General features: G+C 42.4%; 2 protein-coding genes and 2 long non-coding RNA genes across 4 annotated transcripts; all 4 read right to left on the bottom strand.

Moving 5' to 3' along the window:
- Positions 1-379: 379 nt before the first annotated feature.
- Positions 380-15,746, bottom strand: LOC122626348. Its single transcript, XR_006326698.1, has 3 exons — positions 15,722-15,746; positions 795-893; positions 380-733 (listed from the first exon to the last, which is right to left on the bottom strand). It is a non-coding gene; the product is annotated as an uncharacterized LOC122626348 (long non-coding RNA).
- On the bottom strand, positions 2,164-3,067 carry LOC122626347. Its single transcript, XR_006326697.1, has 3 exons — positions 2,715-3,067; positions 2,526-2,643; positions 2,164-2,467 (listed from the first exon to the last, which is right to left on the bottom strand). It is a non-coding gene; the product is annotated as an uncharacterized LOC122626347 (long non-coding RNA).
- Positions 15,747-17,173: 1,427 nt separating the features above from the next.
- On the bottom strand, positions 17,174-17,724 carry LOC122626557. The gene has a single exon (XM_043806853.1). It carries the CDS (start codon positions 17,629-17,631, stop codon positions 17,230-17,232), a length of 402 nt encoding a protein of 133 aa, XP_043662788.1. The 5' UTR covers positions 17,632-17,724; the 3' UTR covers positions 17,174-17,229.
- Positions 17,725-18,235: 511 nt separating this feature from the next.
- Positions 18,236-18,680, bottom strand: LOC122626530. Its single transcript, XM_043806826.1, has 2 exons — positions 18,580-18,680; positions 18,236-18,521 (listed from the first exon to the last, which is right to left on the bottom strand). The coding sequence occupies exons 1-2, from the start codon at positions 18,650-18,652 to the stop codon at positions 18,352-18,354; spliced, it is 243 nt and encodes an 80-aa protein (XP_043662761.1). The 5' UTR covers positions 18,653-18,680; the 3' UTR covers positions 18,236-18,351.
- Between the last annotated feature and the right edge of the window lie 3,816 nt (positions 18,681-22,496).

Below are 22,496 nucleotides of genomic sequence, written 5' to 3'. Positions count from 1 at the left end.
ACCTTTAACTTTAAGTGCAAACTCACCCACTTGCTTTAACATGACTGACAATCCCTAGGTAATTAGCATGCTCCAATCAACAGCAGGATCCAAAGCCCCTTCAAAGTGGAGCTCATTGCAATTAATTAGTGTTTGTCAGCCCATACAAATCGGCACATACTCAGCCAGGCGGACTCCACACATACACACAATGTGTGTGGCAGGCTTTGACAGAAAATTAGTTTACCGACACGCCCACTAATAGTCTCCCCATTACCCGGTTATCTAAAATCGGTGGACAAACTGACAGACAGACAGACGGCGCAGGCAGCCATGCAAAAAAGTGCCAGCAAATTAACATAACATTTACCGCAATTAATCAAAATTAAATCGACCCCATCGCCCCATCGCTCCAGCTCCTCAGATGGCCATGTCAGTGAACCGCATGAACAGCCCTGCTACACAGTGCCCCCCAAAAGTCAGCTAACAACCTCTGTCTCCTCTCAGAGTTCTCGTTGGTAAGTTGACTGGGGTGGTAGATGGATGAATGGCTACCTGGCGGCCCACTGTGAACTGGAATCTATCAAAGCCATTGGCGTCGGCTAAGTGAAAGTGGCTGGATTTGACAGGCAGAAAGACCTTTTTGCCACGGGCTGTGTGCCACAGTGACACCACCTCGATGTTATTTGAAAGTATAGGTATAATATAAAATATAGATTTCAAGCCAGAGTCCGGGATTTCCCTTTGATCGCATCTGGAATATAATTAAAATAACAAAATTAAATATTTTTAAAATGATTTTTAGTAGTTCCAACCACTGTGCAAAGGCATTCACACACATTAAGCCCACTGATGAAGAGGGTTCATTGTTGTCGAGCATTGGGGGTCCTGTTGTGCGTGTTGGGGTTCAACGTCTATTTAAAAATTGATTTGTTGTTATTTACATGCGACATTATTTATTTGGGATATCTTTTTAAGCGATTTTATGCCAGCTCGCGATAATGGTGTGTGTGTGTGTTCCTTAGGTCAGCTTGCCGCTGTCGAAAATCCAATTTGTAAGTGTCACTGACAGTTTCTGGGCATAGAGAATTTTTCGTTTTTATTGGTGATTTCACCAGTGAAGCGGAATCACAGTTGATTTCGGATGCAACAAGTTGGCGTGGGCCAGGATTTGAAATGACTGGAGGTGTCACAGCATGACTTTGGTTATTGTATTTGGGGGGCAGACTACAAGGATGTGTTCATTTGGATGGATAGTGATGGAGATAGGAGCGGGGAAGGTCGAAGAGGCGCCAGTAATTGAAGGCATTTGGGTGGAAAAATCAATCAAAACTGTGTGCTTGACTTTTGAACGGGTTGGGTGGGGTTCTTCTTTGGGGTTAGGGAAATTGCGTTTGATAAGATGATTATTTTTAAAATCTGCCAAGTGGAAGACCAAATAAATATGTACTTTAAAAACAAGTAAGCCATGCTGAATAATTAATATAAATGTGCATGCATTGTGGAATTTTCTCGCGTCATCGCTGATCCCCGAAGCACTTGTTTTTCAATTAAATAATAAATCTCTGCAGGAAGAAGTAATGACTGCAATTAAGGGTAAGCAACTGCAAAATGTCTGGGGAAAATAATTTGCACTTCCGCGACCTGTTCGCACCTCTCAGCCCTCCACGGGCTGTGGCAGGAAGCCATGAGCACCATGAGCACCATGAGCAGTTGGTGGCAGACACGCAGCCAAGTCGGGCCCTTAAAATTTTATATAATTTCGCACATGAAACTTTAATGAACGCTTCTCACTCACTGCACAAAAACACACACACACACGCGCAAATTAATGTGGGGCCAAAAGGATGAATAGTCGGTCAGAGATTGAGTTCGCATAGGATGCCCAGCGGCAGAGTAGAAATATGAAAGCCACTGAGGTAGGAATCTTAATCCTGCACTAATTATGGCTGAAAGTTGAACTTTAGAAATTGCTTATATATTGTAGGTTTTTGCTAATAGGTGGTGTATCTTCTTACGTATTCTTGCTAATTATTAGAATACATATTCGTTGCTTTAAAAACTACTATAGTAGACTGAAACTTCATAACTAGTAGTATAAATGTTTTTAAAATTATTTCTTCTATCTTTCTTATATGTACACACTACATACTATGCTTTTTTAATATATTTTTGGCTCTGCCACTTTGCTTTTAAAATTTTCGGTGTTAAGCACACATATATATAGATTCAGTCACCGAACCCACTGAGCTGCCGCATTGCGATTAAAAAGTGTTTAATATATGGAGTGAACAGGGATCTGGCGGAACCCCCAACTATTGGCAACCAAATGCATTGTGTGCAGTCCTTTTAGGGGAAGTGGTTGGGGCAGGGGAAACCGGAAACATGTGGCAACCAGGTTCTGCTGAAGATGCCAGCAGCAGCAACCAGCTTGGTTGTCAAATCGTGCGCGTAAAAGTTTTAGCCATGAAAACTTTTCAGCTGCTACCTGAAAAGGTATCCTTTTTTTGCAGATTACATGCACGTTTTCCGGCGCGAATACTTACTATTTAGCTTAAGAGTGAATAAATTGGCATGCCACGTAGTAAACTTCATAATCAAAAGGCAAAGATGCATTGGGTTAAGTACCGATTAATAGGTGTAGAAGTGTAGAAGTGCTTCCTCCTAAATAATTAATACGACAATGTTTTCATAGGAAATGATTAATATTAAATACCTCTTAGTTACCAGCTCACCCCTTTTGTATTTGCGTCTAGTATACCCCACATACCCCGCAAAAATGAGTGCGGCAGCAACAAAGTTGTCTGTCATGTGCTGCATGTTGCACACGTGTCAGGCGGCGGCAAGGAGGCCAGGATCGGGAAAAGGAGCTGCATTGTGGGGCTTTTTACGTGACGCTGGCGCAGCGACTTGTCAAAGGCAGTGGTGCCATCAGTTCCGCTGTTCCTGCTCCTGCTTCCACTTCCACTTGCAGCCTCCATCTGCTACACCGTGCTCCTTTCTCCCCGGGGACAAATTGAATTCGTTGGAATTGTTGCAACTCTGTGGCATTCGAAATGCGGACAGCCGGCGGCTGGCAATGCGGCAGTTGGCGATTTGTTTGTGTGTCGTTTTGGTGCAGGCATCGCTTGATTTGCATTTCGTTCCGGACCGCTTTTCCCGCTTTTCCCACTTTCACTCGCCCAGCTCCATCAGCCGTTGAAAATCACGCTAATTGTCGGGGCCCGGCGCACACGGAAAAAAAGTTAAACCAACTGTTTTTTCAAACCAACCGAAAGAATTTATAAATGCAACGGAATCAACTTTCTGCTGTTTTAATTAATGGAACTTTACAAACACAAAGTTTATTAATGCTTAAAAGGATAGTTAAATAATAATACAGACCTAGAAAATTCCATATTTAAAGAGCGATTGCATAGAAAGTGTTGTCCTGCAGTTTTCCCCTTGCTTCCATGCCCCCCTAAACATATTTTCTCCCCGTGTATTTAGGCGCAATGCAGCTTTTCGCGCAAGGGAAGGACAATCTTAGATCGCCGGCTGCTGAAATTTGGATTAATTGAAATGCGAAAAGTCAATGAGGCTTGAATGCAGAAGGAGTGCGACGGCGAGCTTTCGTGTATACCTAATTTGCAATATAGTTTTAGATGGGACACCAAGTTTTAGAGTTGTATCACTTAAAGCGTCGCAGGACTAGCTGCCAAAAAGCAGCCGCAGGATTCTTGCTTTGTGATGCAAATCTGACAACTCTTTGTAAGCGGATCCGCTACCTCACCCCCGCCACTAGAGTCCTGCCAAAGCCGAGGCTCTAGTCCTGTTTGGTGACAAGCCACAAACACAAACAAAAGTCAATGCTCGCAGCTATTAGCAAAACAACAACACGGCCAGAATAAACAGCGCCCCTCCCCCCTTGCGACCCTCTCCCCGGAAGTGCAGCAAGTCCTGCCAAATGAAGGATGAACACAATGACAGTGTCTGCTGGTGTCCGCCAGATGTCCTGCCTCCCACAAACAAAAAACACCTTGCATAATTTATAAGCATTTCCATTTGCTGCAGCAGTGCAGATTAGTAGAGCGGCGGGAAAAGCGGAAAAACTGAGCTGCCTCATGGCCTGCGACATTTGCATTTGCATTTCAACGCAGTTTCAACACGCTCATGAGCAGCAAATGACAAGGCGGCAAAAAAAGCCGAGAGCAACGCAGGGAAAAGGACTTCATTTCCATCTGTCCTGCGGTCGAGCGACTCCTAATGAGCGCCTTTTAAGCTGGACAGTCGTGGTGTTTAGGTCGGCTAATTTAAGGCATTAGGAAAATTAATGCAGTCAACGGTTTCAAGCATTAATACGCCAGTTTATAGATCCACCAGAAGTCAGTTTAGATGGGATAAATAACTTTCTTAACATTTATTTTTGTATTTAGAAGAATAACAACCTGATTGCTCTGCAAAATAAAAATTTCATAAGTACAATGGGCACTGGAAAACGTTGGCCTTCCTTTAGAAAATAGCAAAGAAAGTTCGCAAATAAGCCTGAGCACTCTCAATCTTCCTTAACGACAAACTGAACTTTCTTTTTCCAGGACCCTCGAGATGTCCTGTCCCCATGTGTTACTGTGACCTAGGCAAACATTTCAATTAGTTGAGCTTTGCCAAGGCAACAAATTTTAAATTGTTTTGTCAGTTTCATCCAAACTTGATAAATGCCAAACTGTCGAAAGTGTTTTGCCGTCGCAATCGTCTGACGTTGAAGGCATTTAAAACACGATTTTCACATTTACTTTCCAATTTTGCACTGTTATTGCCTTTTGCTGCTTCTCCACCAGTTGAGTTTGCCCCCCCCAGGCACTTTTCCCCCTTTCACTCACTGCCTTTTCGACCTACTTGTCTGACAATGGCGACATATTGGGGAAAAGTGTCTAGGCAAGCCAAGAATTGAATCACACTCCATGGGGCCACAGATTCGATTAAGTTAAATCGAATTTTTTGGTTTTGGTTTTCCCCGATAACAACATCAACTAAGTCAGTGAGCCACGAAGGCTGCGGGGACCAGCAAAATGGAGGAGTCTGGAATCCTTGCCTGTGGCCAAGTTCCATTCTTATTCCTTGCGAGCATAAACAAGATTTATATCGGCAATAAAATATTTCACGCTCCAGCGAAACGCAACTACGAGCACACACCTTCATAAGTGGGCGTGGCAGTACCTAACGGCCAGCACAGGACTCGCAGGACTCCAAAGTGAGCCTTCATTTTTGAGGAATGTTCTCGGGCATGTGGCTTCATCAAAGAGGTGCAGATAATCTGTCATCACAACACAAAATCCTGTGGCAGACACTTGAAGGGCTGGATAAGCCGAAATAACAGGTAATGGGGTGAAAATAATTGTTAGCGGGAGGTGTGGCTAATTGAAAAAGTAAGGGTATCAAAAGTTTATGGGTAAGGGGAGCCAAACTGGTGACAAACTCACCTCAGCGTACAAAACCAAATCAAATGGGCTGGCTAAAATTAAAAGTACGGGGCACTGTGACGAAACAAATAAATAAATAAAGGCCTATGTTGCTTTGTAATGGAAAAAAGCTCTTTCAAAGGTCCTGGCAATGTTCCAGGACATTGTCTAGCAGTTCCATCAGCCGACGGTCCCAATTGGCGCCTCCTCCTGCGGAGCTCACATGGCTTGTTGGAGCTTTTGTTATTGTTATCAAGCAAATAGGCTGACTTATAGTCCGCCTCCTGTTCCCTTTGTGTCTTGTCGTGTTGTCTTGTCTGTTGTCTGTTGCATGTACAAACAATTTAATGCCCGGGATAACAAGTCTGCCGCACACGAGCGCACTTCGGCACGCAGCAAGTCACACACACACACCACGCAGCACCTGAATGCCAGGAGAAGGGGAAGGGGAAACAGGACTCCGGCGGGCAGGACATGGCTGCGGGCTAACCAACGTGCAACTCGCTCCTTGCGGCTCCGCGTGTGTAAGTCCGCTTTTGCCCTTAAATTTCTAATGGTTTTTTAAGTTGCCATGCACTTGAGACACTCGCAGTAAAACTCTTATGCCAATGAGATATAACATTTTATCTAGGCAATTACATCGAGCTGTGAGTAAGATGCACTCTTAATCAACGGCTTAAAAAAATGCGTTACTTGTTTGGTTGGTTTCCCCCTTAGCTATTTTTTACAGTGTAAATGCCCGGGTGTGGGAGAGCACCTGCAACTTTGGACATTGTGGACACTCCACGTTGTTATCATTAGGACGACGCTTGTTGGCTATTTGCTTGACTTTGCCACCGTGACTGCTACTTTCCTGTTCCGCCTCCGGCTTTCCCGCTTTCCCACTTTCCCGCTTTCCCATTTTCCTGCTCGGGCATTAGTCAGGCATTAAGTTTGTTTTCTCTTTTAATGACTAAACCGAGCAGAACACAACTGACTGAACCACACTGCATCCAGTCTCCGGAGCGGTGCTCCTGGTCAGGACAATTAGTGAATCATTTGTGCCACAGATAACGGGGCTTACCTGATTAGACCCGGTTAATTGCTGACATCACAGCGTGTTTGTGGCCATCGGAAGGTCCGGTGGCTGCATCGCTCTTATCAGACCGGCAATTAATGTGCCGGAATTGCCAAATTGATTGTCAGCCGGCGGCACTTTCTGAAAGTTTTACCCTAATGCCGGTTTGAGTGCTCAGTCATGTGATTTCAAGGCATCAAATTATATGGAGCTAATCGAAGGTACCGCTTATTTGGATAAGTGACAAGCTTACTCAAGGTAATATAAGCATACATCTCTTACATATAATGAGCTAACTAACTACTCTGTATATATTAGTAGTATTTCTAGTTAATGGATTGGTGATAAGGTGCAAGTAACCAGTCGAATAAAAAGAATTAATTAGAATTATAGGAGGCCTTTAAAGCCTATAACTAGGGTATCACAAGTAAGCAACATGCTTTGCATGTGTGGACAGGAAATGGAAATGGGAGTCAGTCCAACTTCCACCGCTCTCAGCATCTCTTAAAAATGAGTTTCCCTCCACTCAAGGCGCATGCTCACCTCAACAAAAAAGTCACAAATCTCTCGGAAGCTGCAAAGGGAAAAGCTTTCACATCCTAGGCAGACCCAACTGAGCTGGGCTAATGCAAACATCTGGGTGCGCCCAGCAAAGGACCTGTGCCAACAGCCAGACTGTTAAACCAAGCCGGCTTTCCAACTATGCGGAGTTATTAAATGCTATGCGAAAAGTTTAATTGAAAACGCCGACGCGTTACCCGCGGGAATCGCTTCAGCAGACTATGGGTTTTTGGGGCAAGGCAGTAAGCTGGCTTTTGGGAGTAAATTGGACGTACTTAAATGGGCGCAATTGAAGGCAATTCAACGATTTTGGACTGCTGTTACATTTGCATAACTGTATTTAACATTCAAATGGTTGCCATCCCTCGGCAGTCGAGCATAAGTGTTTCGTCTTAAATATTTGACCCGACGGCCACAGGCACAACCCTCTAGTAATTGAAAGGGATATAAATATCCCTGACATCTAATTGATAGGAACGCAAACCTTTGCCTTGTGCTCCGTTGCATCTGAAATCCGACGGGTTACAAGCCTTCCGCATGCATTACGCATACGCAGCGTTGGCAAGATGTTAATGCCATTTGCAGATAGACGTGGGATTAACTACCTGTACCTGTGTGTACATGTACCTGTATCCTCCTGCCGCCGCAATCCAAGGCAGTCCGAGGCAGCCAGACCTCTGCCGTTGACAACTTCGGTGACAGTTTGCCTCCCCGGCTTTCCTTGTTGTGGAGCGACTTTTGCTTTTGCCTTTGCTTTTGCTTGCCGTGTTATTCTCTTTCTGCCACTCGAATGCCCCGCGGCATTGCGCACATTTCCATCTTAAGTATTTTTATAGCTAATGGCCCTTTTAGCTTAATATCAACACACAAGTGACACCGCCCCGAGCATTTTCATGCGAACGCGACACACACACACGCGCGGAGCGGAAGGGCCCGGGAATTTTTAAATTTTTATGTGTTTTCATAACGATTTTTATGCCTGTCTCAGGCCGGGCCATTGACTCTTTCCAAAGGGGAACTCCTTCCAAAGGCAGCTCGTTTCCTGTGCCAACGCCACCTGTTATCAATTGATTTTTGTGTGCCTGCCAATTGCCAGAGATGCGTGACGCAAAGGAGAAATGGAAAAACAAAAAATAATTCGGGGAAAACCGAATGGCGAGTGCCTGGTGATACAATTTAAGGGATACGCTCTTCCTGCTATTTCTCCTTTTTTTTTTTTGGGAGGCTAGAGGGACTGCAAACTCAATTTCCCATTGCCCACCTCAAAGTTCAGTGCCAGTGCAAGAACAACAGACCGAACAAGTTGCACAGTTGTTGATTGACATGCCAGTGGTGCCGACTGAGTGCGACTCACAGTCCCACCGCCCCCTGGTGCCACACTGCGTATACATTATCTATGCCCTGGCATGCAGCTCAAAGCGCACAAAGTCCTGGCTCTCTCTCTCTGTGTGTGTGAGCCGAAAATGGTTATTGTTATGTGGAGTCCCACACAGACACACAGGATGTTACCCCAGCTGTTGGCTGGCTGGCTGGTAACTCACTGACAGGAGGGGGGAAACAGGAGATCGGTCCTTTGACACCGAACAAAACGCAGGGCCCTGGATTTGGGTTCGATTCCAAACTGGACAACTTGACCCTTAAGCCAGCCAAATGAGATGGCACATTGCGTCGCCCACCCCGATGACCAATTAGCTTTTAAGTTGAACGTATTTACCAGTCATTACGAAAGTCTATATATATCTATATCAGATAGTAGTGCCCTGCTGCTGTGATATGTAATGCAAAACAAATTGCCCCTAATGCTGGTGCCCTTTTTTCGCATTTTTCCCTTACATTTTCCACAAGAACGATGCAGTTTTTACTGCCAACTATTTTGCATATTTTTACAATTTTCATGCTGATAAAAGTACTTTGGTGGAGCAGTTCGTTCGTTGGCTTTTTTCACCCCGCGCTACTGCGAATTGATTTAATGACTTAAACGGTTTTAGTTTAAATTATTTAATTGTTTCTGTTAAGCTCCGCTCTTTTGCCACGAATGTTGCAGTGGTTGTGGCACTGTTAATTGTTTTAAATTATTTAGCGGTCGGTGGTCTTTTTTCTGCGAGCGAATGGAGCACATGAAGCACTTAACCATTGGAAATTGAAATCGGAAACGCTGGTTGCAGATAAATAAAGCCACGTTGAATGGAAAACTCTTGTTGCTAAAGTAATTAATTAACTAAAAAAGAATTCTATACATCTACAGAAATGTTACTGCATAAATTTGTTGGTCTAAATATTCGCTTAGCTTCATTGCACACTCATAACACATTAACTTCGGTGAACGTCATTCAATTAGGGATGTCTGGGAAAAAACTTCTGATATCTGACATTGTCAAACTGTCAAAGTTCTAATGGGGCGTGTAAAGCTGCGAATGTGTCAGCTTTCAAGTCACGCCCACGAATTGCCACGGATTCCCATGAAATGCCCATGAAATGGCCATATATATTTGCCCATAATTATGGAAGCAGATGCATTAAAGCTGCTTAGTCCGGGTCGTGACCCCACATCCCTGAATATGCTTTAAATTTCATTTTTATTATCATAAATGCTTTTCTGTGTCCCTTTCATGGCTGGGATCTGTGCGGGTAAAGTTATCACAGATGCGCAGCCATTTGCAAAAGAGAGGCAAACTTTCACATATTCAGGGACAGGACAACAAGGCACACGAACACGCAGACGAACACACATATCCTGCGAATGAAATTTGGGTTTTATGGCCTTTTGCTGTTAGCCGCGGCATGTTGCTGCTGTCTGTTTGTGTGTTTGTCTGTTTGCCATCTCTTGTTGGTTAATTTACATTTTCTTGGTAATTAAAATGTGTCTTTACAGCACCAGCACCCAACCCCCGCCAATCGAGCGGAGTTGGGGTGGAAAACTCATTTACATAATTATGTGTGGCAATTTCCAAGATTTTTCTGCCACAACCATTCAAGTTGCCGCAATTATAGCGAGTGCGAGAATAAATTTATTAGTATTGCTCTTTATTCACACATTGTAAATGTTGGTTTTGCTTCTTCTTTTTTTCTCTCCTAATTGCTGGCACACATTTGCATATTATTAAACAATTCAATTTAACAATTAATGCTGCGAGGTCCTTGCTTACCTGATTATATTTCCCTTTTAAAATTAAATTAAAATTTACAATATTTGTAGTAATTCCCATGAAATTATGAACACCTCAAACTCTTTTTTTTTTAAATTTTAAATCCCTATAACTGGTTTCCATGATGTTTAAAATATTTGCTTTATGTTTGGATTGTTTGGCTTTAATTTATGCGATTTTCAGCCAAGTGATTTTCAATAAATTATGCATTGCATATAATTATTATTTATGATTGGTGAAACTGCAATTAATATGATAATAGGCCACATAATTAAGAGCAGTAGTTCGCTGGAAACAAACTAGTTTGGCATTAGTTCTTCCTGTTTTCCCGAGTTCAACGAAGAACACCGCTAATTGGATTTCTGTTCAATAATAATAAATGAAAACTAATTAAATATTAGAGTAATTAAAAAAAAGGTATTTTTATTTGATTTAAAATCAAAAAGTATAATTTTTTTAGCCAAATAGAAAGAATGAATGTAATCATTAGAAAGCCTGGTTGATTTTCCACTCAAAGCGTGTGCGAAGTCAATGGGCAGCAACATAAGTCAACACCAAAGCCGGCAAATAATGAAAAGAAATGGCCGGAGACGACTCCTAACTGGGCCAAGTCCAAAACAAAGGACCACACTCCAACCTACACACTCCAGCCAGGCGGAAGTGAGCTCCTTGTTGCCCCATTCCTGGCAGCCAAGTGGCATTAGAGGCGCTTAGCAGCCACGTTTCGAGTAATCCGCGTGCCAGCCGGGGAGACCGGAATCTATTTGGGAAAACCCAAGGAAACGGAGGAAATTCCCAGCTCTAATTATTGACAGCAACAGAGGGTGGTGATGGCGGAGGGGCCGGAGGGGCGAAGGACCGGACTGCTCAAAGGAACAATTAGGAGAGCTCTGTTAGGACTGTAAAGTTCTGGTCACAGTGAGGCCAACTTTAGAGGACCCACACTTACAAATCCCATTTGATTTCCCCCGTCCAATGGCACTGTGCCTCCTGTTTTTCTTATTGTTCTTCCTCCATCAATACATTGAAAAATGTTGCTAATTAAACGGTTTGAGTTTTCTGCGTTCTTTTTTTCCGTTTGCTTGTAGAATGCCTCAGTTGGGTAATTTTTAATTTGTTGCAAATCATTTTTTATGTAAATGTCCAAATCCTTGAGGATACCAACGAGTCCTTCGAGAGCAATTAGAAATTGTTGGCCTGTCCTTTGCTGTTGGAGCAAAGTTTTGGCATCAAGAAGCAGTCCCAAGGAAAATATTAATGGTGGGCAATAATTTCCAAGTTGAGCCGCTCTTATGAGTTTCATTCGGTTTTAATGATCACATCTCGGGTATAGTAGATACACACAGAATGGAAAACATAAAAATATATCCTTTTAATATGAGAAGTAATAAAGACCTTAAATAAAATATTCGTGTCCACCTAAAAATGTCAAAAGTCAAGGGTTCTGGCTGTTGGGCACATTTAAATTGTTGGTAAATTATAGCTCGAAATTTCATTGGCGAACTTTTAAGCAGAGAACGGAGAGCAGAGAGAATGGGAAACCATCCAAGTATTAGACAGCCAATTAAATGGGAATTGCCTGGGGCAGCAATGAAAAAGTTGCGAAAATGGGGAAATTGTTTAGAGTTAGAGAAACGGAAATCTAATTATGTATGAACAAAGCGGACTCAAATGGACAGCCAATTTGTGCACACATTCTTTTTGCCATATTCAACCTGAAGGAGTCTGCGATATTCAAGCTTCTTTCGCTTGGCTCTTTGTCTTCTTCTCTCCGTCAAGTTAATGCAAAATGAAATATATTTTTATTCTTTTTTACTGAAACCCGGCGCACATCAATCGCCAAGGAGTGGGCAAAAGAGATTGAGCCAGGCACTTCACAGGATAAAATCGAATTGTCGATAAACTAGGGGAGGCCAGATAAATGGTGAGATGGCATAATTTCGCCTCCGAGAAGAACTAATTTCAAATTCAGCACACACCTCAACAAAGATATGTATATCGATGGTATACGGCACTCAGATACCTCTGCTAATCGATTTATCTTCAGTATAACGTGAAATCATTCGCAGTCTTCAGCATTTATGTGGTTCAAAGACAGAAAGCGGTACATACAATTAATTCAATTATGTTTAATGAATTTATGGTATCGAGAAAATTAAATGTGATTTATATAAATTCCCAAAATTAAGCTATATATGTACTTCCTTTGAGATATTTGTTTAATTTTAATTCTTACAAAAAAGAAAGCCGAAAATTGTTGCATCTTTTGACCGAAGCGAGAACAACTCAAGCCCGTATTTAAGCCCGTCCAACAAACAATGGACTTAAAGCAGAGTTTCGGGTATAAGTGGCCATTGAGTTTTGAAATATTTAAAGACCACAAGAGCAGCTTCGAAGTTCCTGGCCAGAGTTTCGGTGTTGAGCCTGCGCTCAGCAACTGCTTATTAAATGTCTCTGGCAGGACCAAAGGACCAGAGTGGGCGGAAAGGTAAACACCTTGGCCACGCCCCGTTTTACGGCCTCTACGTGGGCTGGGCACTGAGCAGGCTTTTATTGGCCGAGTGAGGGTGAGGGGAAGCAGGGGAAGTAGGGGAGACGTAAAAAGGATTCCCTCGGCGAAAGCAGCTTTATAAGAAGTTGATTTTGTCTGCACTTGGCCTTTCTGGAATTTCTATGTATTTGTTTTACAGGCCGAAAAAGAAAGTGAAAGCCGAGTGGGCTGAGCGGGTTGAAAATGGCCGAATGAAACCAATTGAAAATTTATTTGCTTTCATAAATGAAATTGAAAATGATTTTCCCGGACTGAGCTGGGTTCAGTTTTCCGTTTCCGCTCTCGCTGTTTTCACCCATTTGCAGTGCGGGAATCTAATTGGTTGCGAACAGCAACGATATGTGAAATATTTATGGCCCAAGTCCCGGCAGTCGGTTGTGGTTAATGGAAACTGAAGGGGAATGGCAATATCCAGGCCATTCGTATTTTCATTAGCACTTGGCTATTTCCCAATATCACGTGGTATTTGATATGCCCGTATTCCGGTTTTCAGAGCGCACAACGCACTCGTCATAATTGGAATAACTTAAAATGCCAATTGCTTATTTAGTTTCCATACCGTGCTGCAAAATGGGGATTATTTAAATTTATTTATTTATTAAATATATTTGCCAAGCTCCTACGATAAGTCCATGAACACATCTGCGTGTGTCTGCTAACAACTGTTGTCTAATATAATAAGCTGTATATATTTCACTCATTTTCCAGCTCCTTCAGCTTGGCTACGAATTCCTTCCAGCTTTTATCCTCAATCATTTTAGAGAAGCGGTAATGATATTATATAACAATGGAGACACCTGCGAAGTCAGCTTTCTCCGCCAGCCGCATCGATTCTTATCCCATTTCCATTGTAAACTCGCAGGACACTTTTCCTTCCGCTGGCTTTGACTTTAAAAACCGCAGTCGATGTCCTTCGCCCCCGGCCGAGGAGGTCCTTCCTTCAACATCAATTCTCGAAACGAAACATAAAACTTTTTCCTATGAATAAAGAAGAAGTGGAAGTGGTGGGTGGTGGGAGGTGGATGGTGGATGGTGAGTTTTAACCAACAACCGATATCAGTATAATATAACAACATAACTTTCTGAACTTTATGAGCGCCGATTGCTGTTGTCATTTCACTTGGCTGCCGTTAATGTTGCTCCTTGTTGTGGTTGTTGCCGCCTTTCATCCTGCGGCAAAAGTTGAAGAACTTTCGAACGCGGTTGCTGAACAACAAATTTTGTCTTTTGATTTCGCTTGGCAAAACAACTGGCGATGTACCAGCCTCGCAGTTGCTTCCTTACATGCGACAGAACTTGATGCTGATTTGTTGTGGTTGCCCTGTCGCTACTTGTTTGAGTTTGTGGCAGGGGCTTTGCCAATATTTACATCTATATATCGATTTAGAGTGTCAATATCATATCGTATTCCGGGTTCACCCGCATTGCCCCCCACCTGTAATTAATCACATTTGCATGCGGATTGGGTTCTACTCATTATGCACACACAAACGCAGAGACACCCACCACACAGAATGCTGTCACCACATGGAACAATGGTCCTTTTTCATGTGGATTTCACTCTGACAGTTTTGCTGAAATCCGATGCCGCACAGATGCGTTGCGTTGGCGTTGGCGTTTGTGTGTGCTCCATATGGCTCATTGCCTGATTTGATTGATCCAACTGGTGACACCTCTCTGGGGGATTAGCTCGGGGTAAAATCGTGGCAAAAACCGGGGAGGGAAGAGATGCGGTTTTTCGCAGCTGTGGCGCACAATTGTCTAAAATGTCATATATAAATATTTGCTCGGCTCCTGTTTGCATTACGTTTTCGGGTTTCTAATAAACATGGCGCTTGAAAAGCTAGCTGGAAATTGCGACGATAAATCGAGCAGCTGGGGGCGTGTCACGTTTGCTGTATTTGCATTGAGACAACAGGACGAACAGGATACACATGCATTGAGAGTTTATAGATGCTGCTCCTGTTGCTGATGTTTGCACTTTGACCCGAATTGTTTCTGGTCTGCATTAATTACATTGTCAATAGATTTCAATTTCGAGGGGCGTTTATGTGTGTGTCCTGCTTTGTCTACTTAATGAACTGAATGCACTTGGTGGGGGATCTTCCATTTATGGGGGTCTTGAGCTGGATAAGCCTCCTTGTGTTACAATAGGAAAGACAATACATTTTGCGTTTATTTATATTTGTATAATTAATGAGTTCTTTAAATGCACCATTGACCTTTCGCCCAAGCAGTTAATCACAATCACAAAGGACCTTGGTCAGTTGTGCTTAAACACTAATTTTGGGGAAATTCTAAATTTATGAATCCCCACGGATTAACTCTTTCCGTGTTTGGCTTCATCCCTTGGTTAACATAACAAATGAAATTATAAATGTTTTTGCTTGTTTGCAGGCATATAACCTGAAAAAATCGCTCGCTGCCAGCCGTGCGTATACGTAATACCCTCATAAATGCAATCCCGCTGCTCTTGGCGGAAAATAAACATGGCGCGGCGTTCACTCCTGCAAATCCTTCAAAAACCCAACTTAAGCTGGCACACACACACACTTGCACAGACACACATACACTCGTGCACACACACAGACGAGGAAATGGGAGCGCGGGTACAGGACATACATTAACGTATCAATGGCTTATTGGAAGAACATGGAACTCGACTACAAACATCCACATATAAATAACTCCACCCGACATTCCGCCCCCGTTTTATTGGGTCTGAGTACCTGTTCAAATTGAAATTCAATGCCAGCCCATTGGCAGGCTCAACGAATCCCCTCGAACGATAAGCCTGTTGCGATTTAGGGGCAGTCGACCACTGAACTTTATGAACAATAACAAAAAGTACTGAATATGGTGACATATGGTAAAATTAGATCTATTTCATCTGGTAAGCAATTCACCAAGCTCAAAAATATTATATTATTAATGTATATTATGGAAATATTATATTATACTTCCAAGTTGTTACTTTACTTTTGCTTACTTTCAAGTTTATTCCATAGTTTCCATCAGGTACCACAATAAAAAACTGTATGCTAGCGCGTAATAGTTCCTACTACTTTAGCTACTTTCTAATTCGATTATTGTTAATTTCCAGACTAATGGTACAGTTACGGAGAATCAGGCTATATGTGTGGGAATGTTCCATTTGATTTTCTATATTTATTCATTCTTATTGCTTTGGCACTCGTTGATTTCCTTGGTTTCACAACTGCCAACAACCAGAAAATGAGTCTGTGCCTCCAAATTAGTTTTAAACGGTTAAAAAACTACCGCCTCACTTTCTTTTTTGCATAAAATTTAGATTTATCTAAAAATGTTTTCCGCTTATAAAACGGTGATTATTTAATCAAACAGTTTATCTACGCATTACTATACTAAATCATTTTTCTTACACTTATAAAAGGTTGATGGCCCAGCTGATTCTGGATTTGTGAACTTTTTCTTCGGGGGATGTACTAAATCAAAAAATGTATTCGGAAAGGAGTCGGACTGCAAAAGGGAGTGTCTGCCTGAATCGGCGAGTAAATAGAAACATTTGATGCCCTCTGAGGGCGACCGTCAAAATAAAAGTTTCCAGCTGCCGTAAAGTTTCTGCCGTTTTCCGCTGCAGCCGCGAATATGATTTGTCTGCAAAGTTGAAATAGATTTTTCAACAATTTTCGGTAAGCTCGGCGCTATGCAAATGAACTGCCGTCGGCTTCTGATTTATGCTGATGGAAATTGAGTTGCCAAACAAAATATTATTTAGTTTTTTATCCACAGCTGCATCGGCGGCAGTGATAATGTATAGGCTTCAAATATGGCACCCAGAAAATGCATTGTGTACTTTGGGCTCATGGCCCGCACACATGGCGTATGCTTAATCAGCCATCGGGATGAGAGGGCTGTGGCCATCGTGTTGTGTCAACTAGAGCTGCCACGCCCCCGTCCGCCCACCAAATTCAATCAGAATGTGGCTGGTATCCTTCGATACCGTTGTGGCCGGCCCCACTTAATATGCAGGTCCTGACACAAATTAAAACCCGGCAATACACAGCGACTAGTAGCACTGTAGCCGGAAAACTCGGCGTTATTGTGTGTTTGCTCGCTGTCGGTTATTAGATTTTCCGACAACAGGCAAAGTTCACTTGTCGCTGGCATCACATGTTCGCAGTAGCCGTGCCGTCGCCTTGTTTCCTTTTTCCGCTTTCCCACTTTCCCGCTTTCCCGCCTTTTCCCATCCGTTTCCCGTTTTTGACAGCATTGTCTGCGAGTGTGTGTGTGTGCAGGGGAATTAAATTCATTAGCAATTTGCACGCCAGCAAGCGGGTGAAAAGTGCATCCCAACAGATTCAGACGCGTGAACCCATTGACAGAACAGACTGACAATGGCAGCTCCTTCAGTACTTACACTGAGATATATCAGTATGTAATGTAAGAAACCCTTGATTTCCCATGCTTAAACTGTATTTAAACTGCTAAAAAGGTAACATCCAATCTTGGAGGAACCTATCGCTTGAAGCTCAGGCTCTCGGCTGGGGAACAGAAGGCCTTGATGTGATCGCAGTCCCGTCTGCCAAGTGCCATATCCGAGTGATAGTCGATGGGATAGATGATGGGCTGGCGATCAGTACGCCAGGAGGTCGGCATCGAAAGGATCTCGACTTCGGTATCCAACTTGGCGTCGCACCTGCCTGCATATGTGGTGAACCTCTTTGGCTTGTGGACTCGATTATAGGGATCTTTGAAATAGTCCCTGTAGTCCTGGCACTCCAAGTAGAACCTATCCACTCCCCGCACGGCGGAGTAGTCCAACACTTTCAGTCCAGGCTTATCGCAATTGAAGATGGAAAGGCGATGTATCCGGCTACTCTTGGACACATTCCACATGTCCACCTCTGGAATGAGCATCTCTGTACCCAAATGGATGCACTGTTCTTTGAGAAAATAGATATTTTATGAACTAAAGTGTGTTAGGTGTTTATCGAACTAGATTGTGTACTTGAGTGAGTTTTTAAAAGGAAAAATCATAGATCAAGGCTTGCTGGAGAAAAATGAAAGCATGAAACAAAATAGAACATAATAAAATGTTCTCACTGAGCTGCTGTCCTTAGAAAACTCCTAAAGGACAAACAGAACTGCACTAAAGGTAATCTAAGGAAACAATTTGTTTTCTGCTAACCGGATTGACTTTATTACAATAAGGATGAAAAGGGTGAGGAGTGATGTTGAGTGAACACGAGCATGGCAGCAAACTAAACAGAAGGCCATTGATCCATTAACAGGACGCCTTCGTGCCACAGAAACAGAAACTCAATCAATCAGTGCTCGGTAGCCCATACTTTGTTTGTCCACACATGGCAAAGTAGGAAAACTAGGAAATGTAGGAAAAGTACAACCACTGGTAACCAGGGAAATAGTCAATCGGGTCAGGGGAAAACGTCGCCTGCCATCAATTAGCTGGGCTGTGTTGACTCAATTGTCTGCCATAAACAACAGCGGCATAGAAGGCTTGTCTCAATTAATTAATACTCTTATTACGCATACGACTCGTGGTACAGGAATAATAACATGCAATCAATTGTCATTGCTTCACCTTGGAACTGGTGGGCTGATCCGTAAACTAATACATCATAAACAGGTGCTTTCGCATTCGCTTTTAGAGTCGAAGATGTTTTTCGTGCCTGGGCATCCAAAGAAATCTATTTCCACGCATTTTCGGTGAATCTTCTCAAAGGTCCACTTGTCCTCAGGGGGTTTTCGGCAAGCGCCACCATTACTTATGCGATCATCACACTTTGCTATAAATTAACAGAATTTAAGTCATTAACAATTAATTAATCTATTTATTAATTATACCAGGATTGTAGCCAACGACATTTTGCAATTGTAAGGCGCAAAAGATAACAACTGATAATGACAGAAGCTTCATGTTCCTAGTCTGATGGCCTTAGTTCAGATATCCAATGCTTTTAAGAATGCACGCGTTGTTTTTCCGGAAAATTCTAATTTCATGCACTAATGTTATTTTAAATAAAGAGAGCCTTCTACTTGTACAAACGTGGAAAGCTGTAATTATACCCGTTACTCGCAGAGTAAAAGGGTATACTAGATTCGTTGCAAAGTATGTAACAGGCAGAAGGAAGTGCATCTATATAAAGTATATATATGTGGATGTAACAAAATTATGTTATCCCAAAAATAATGTTAATGTTTGCTGAGTAACGGGTCTACTATAGCAATCTTTCTGGTTTTAGTAGTATTTCAAATCAGAATTGTCACAACATCTAATTCTATTAACGTGGATTATTAACCTTCTTAATCAATTTCTGAGTCATTTATTAATCCAATTATCGCGTAGACTGACGCCTGATAGATGGGCCATGGGGAATAGCGAAGGAAATGTGAGAATATATGCACAATAAGCCATTAAGTCATTGATTGATTTAACCCAAGAGCCGCGACAGACACTTTTGGCCAGGCACTTTGGACTTCAAAGGTCCTCCTAATGGGAGAGCTGGTTCTAGATTGCAGCCCCAGCTTGTCTGCCAAACTCATTCCGTAAACTACGTCGATGGCAGCTTTATATGTTCAAACATAAATCATGCATGAATGTGGCAGAAAAGTGATTCAAGTGGACTGGGAGCGTACACAACTTTGTGCAAACTCTGACGAACAACAGGCGGCGGCAAATTGCCCAACAAATCAATCAAATACATCTGACAGATCCTGGAGGAGTCGAGGAAAAGTTCGGATGCGCCACAGGACATGTAAATGAAAGCAGGATGAAAACGAAAGGCTCCGAGCTGCCGGCTGCCATTAAAGTGGCTTGTCGAATGGAGCGAACAACGCCGATGACCGGACATGATGGCCAATGATGCGGTTCGATTATTTAGGCCTTGATCAAAGTTTCAAGTGGCCAAGTTGCAGAGAGGAACGACCCGATTAAATATGCATCCTCAGCCCTGAACCTTCAATTATTCTTTGAACCCTTGACGGGACAAGTTTTGAAGCACACTTAATTATTTCCCCAATTTTGAAGTTGCTCTTAAACATCAAGTGTACGCCATGTGTGCCATAAATTCTAGGTATTTTAATTTCATATTTATTAGCAAACACAATAATGTTCTCGTTAATTGTCTACCTACTTTGCATTCGCCACGGGCGTAAACATTAGCATTGAAGGAAATTATGCCAGCTCAAGTGAACTCAACTTCCAATCGACTTCATAATGCCACCTGCTCCTTCAGACTGGAGGCCCTGGATTCAGCCACCTGCTCATCTGGTTGTGGATCCGCCTCTGCAGTCTCAACTTTAATTGCCAGGACTGCTCCTACACATTTTTCCTGTTTCCATTCCCCCTGTTGTTTACTTTGCCTTACTTTGCCATTTTCCTCCAGCAACTTTTAGCCCGGCCCTCTGCGTCTTGGCGCTTGTTTATTTTTCTGTGAGACTGCGCATATTTTGCCTGCAAATTAATTGTTGACATTTGCATCAAAAAATAAGAAACAGAAACATTTGTTCCTGCGGGCCTGCAGACGGGTTAAGCAATTCATTCAATTCCCTTGATTGTGCAAGGTACTTTGATTTATGGTGATGGTTCACAGAAGTCTCTCTCTAAACACTCTTTGCATCTGCAATTTGAAAATTGGGAATAAAAACAATATTAAATGTTTTACTTACTGTACATATAATCATTTGCTTACCAAGGGTATCACCACAGTCGTTTTCATAGCAGACCTTATTCTTATTAATTGGGAGAAGTCTGTAAGAAATGTTATTTGATTTGTTTTTATCCAGTTGGTTAAGTGAGCATTTGCCCAACTTGATTGGCTGGTGAAAATGGTGCGATACAGAAATAATTGCGCTCAGATTGAGCAACTAATTTAGCTCATTTTGCACAAACTTTTGTACAAACTTTTGTGTTATGAAAAGCTGAATTTAATTGTTAAAGAGAAAGAATGCATATGACTTTTTACCATACTGGCATTACTTTGCTTTGTTCTGATAATTTTTAGAAACTACATTAATATGCTGAACAGCCATGGCCATACTTATGACACTAGTTCGTTGGATTAGTTAGACATTAGATTTTTCATAGTATAATATTCCATAAATCTGAGAAAAGAAAATGTAGAGCAAAAGGAACATGTAAACCAAGTTAGACACATGGCTGTCTGGCGTCATGGGCATGTATAGATATGTAATAGTACCATTTCAAATCACATGTGCTACACGAAATGGCATACCTGCCCTTGAGTGACCAGTAAAATGTCCGCAAATATCGATACGTAAACATTTTATGCGGAAACTTTTTCCGAACTTTCGGAAAACTGTGTGCATAAAAAATGAATCTGCATAGAGCGACGCCCAATCCGGACGTGAACCAAAAAATCTGTCGCCTCTGAGCCAAAATAGCTCCCTGCCCACCTCATTATTCGCCAAATGCATTACACAAATTGTTCGTTTATGGCAGGGCAGAGGCAAAGGCAAAGGCAGAAACTCAAACGAAAACCGCACATAAAAACTATTAGGTCGACCTGCAGGTTTCCGGCGAAGCCAAACCCAAACAGCTTGTCTCCGTAGCCCGTTTCCTGGCCAAAGGTGGAACATCTGTCAGCGGCATTCAGCTCAGACATGTGGGCGACAAACGGACATTTTGGCAACATTCTGTGGCACTCATGCAGGCTGAACATCGAGCAGGACGATGCGTTAATTGCAACTCGCTTAATACCTATTACTTACACTTCATATGTAGCACAAAGGGATACAAATTCCTTTATATGGAAGATCAGGTTTGAAATCAATATTAAAAAGCCTTTGCTTTTGTTCGACAAAATATAAGTTATCTTCAGTACTAACTATTAGTTTTAAGAGCAACTTCAACATTATTTCAAATTATTTCAATACCACTGCCAGTCCAGCACTTTAGAAAGTGATATACCCTCGCTCGCCATGAAACAGTTGGTATTAAAAAATCGCATCGAAAACTAGCTGACAAACATGTTCCACTCATGCGGATAGACAGGAGCAGGAACACGAACGGGGACATGTCCCCATCCCATAAACGGATTGACATTTCAATCTCTGGTGGAAGAGGGTTCCATTGGGTTCCACTGGGCGAGACTTGTGCATTCCCCACCTCCTGAGCATCGCTTTATCGTCTTATTTCGTGCATATTTCACAAATTGCATCCGTTTGTCGCATTTGGCAGCCATATTGCATAGCTAAACAACTTCCGCCCGACTGATTGTGAGTCAATTACAAAATTGCATTTTCCCCCAAGGGGTTACCAAAACACCCAGTCCCTGAACACCACCCCCCTTCCACTCCATACCACTCCACACCACTCCATACCACTCCACACCATCACCATCACCCACATCCATTTCAAATATCCTCCGGCAGTCGCGCTTTTAGTTTTGCTCGCTTGGAGCTTCGTTCATTAGGCCAAAGATGCTGGTAACTTTTTCTGGTTAAGTGGCTTCCAAAATGGCTGCAAATATGTAGCAGCTTGTATTTTTCTCGCCAAAAGTTTGGGTTTGCATATGTACATACACACTTGGCCAGTTCAAAGCAATAATGAAATGCGCTTGGCATATATATTTGGGAATTATCTAAATATGCTTGCTGAAGCTTAGAAACTTAATATACAGTTCATACAAACTTTAAAAGTTAGAAACAACTAAGTTATGTTTGTTAATGAGAACATCACATACATAAGCTCAAGATGAACCATATAGTACCTTGTTTTAGGATGACGTGTTCCTCTGAAT

This window comes from Drosophila teissieri, chromosome 2L, assembly GCF_016746235.2.
Source record: "Drosophila teissieri strain GT53w chromosome 2L, Prin_Dtei_1.1, whole genome shotgun sequence".
Lineage (NCBI taxonomy): Eukaryota > Metazoa > Arthropoda > Insecta > Diptera > Drosophilidae > Drosophila > Drosophila teissieri.
The sequence above is the reverse complement of the archived record's forward strand: the minus strand, read 5'-3'. Positions and strand labels throughout refer to the sequence as shown.

Coding starts and splice junctions, on each gene's coding strand:
- LOC122626557 (XM_043806853.1), bottom strand. CDS start 17,631: ATGCTCATTCCAGAGGTGGACATGTGGAATGTGTCCAAGAGTAGCCGG.
- LOC122626530 (XM_043806826.1), bottom strand. CDS start 18,652: ATGAAGCTTCTGTCATTATCAGTTGTTATCTTTTGCGCCTTACAATTG. Junction 18,522..18,579: donor TGTCGTTGGCTACAATCCTG/GTATAATTAATA, acceptor GTTAATTTATAG/CAAAGTGTGATGATCGCATA.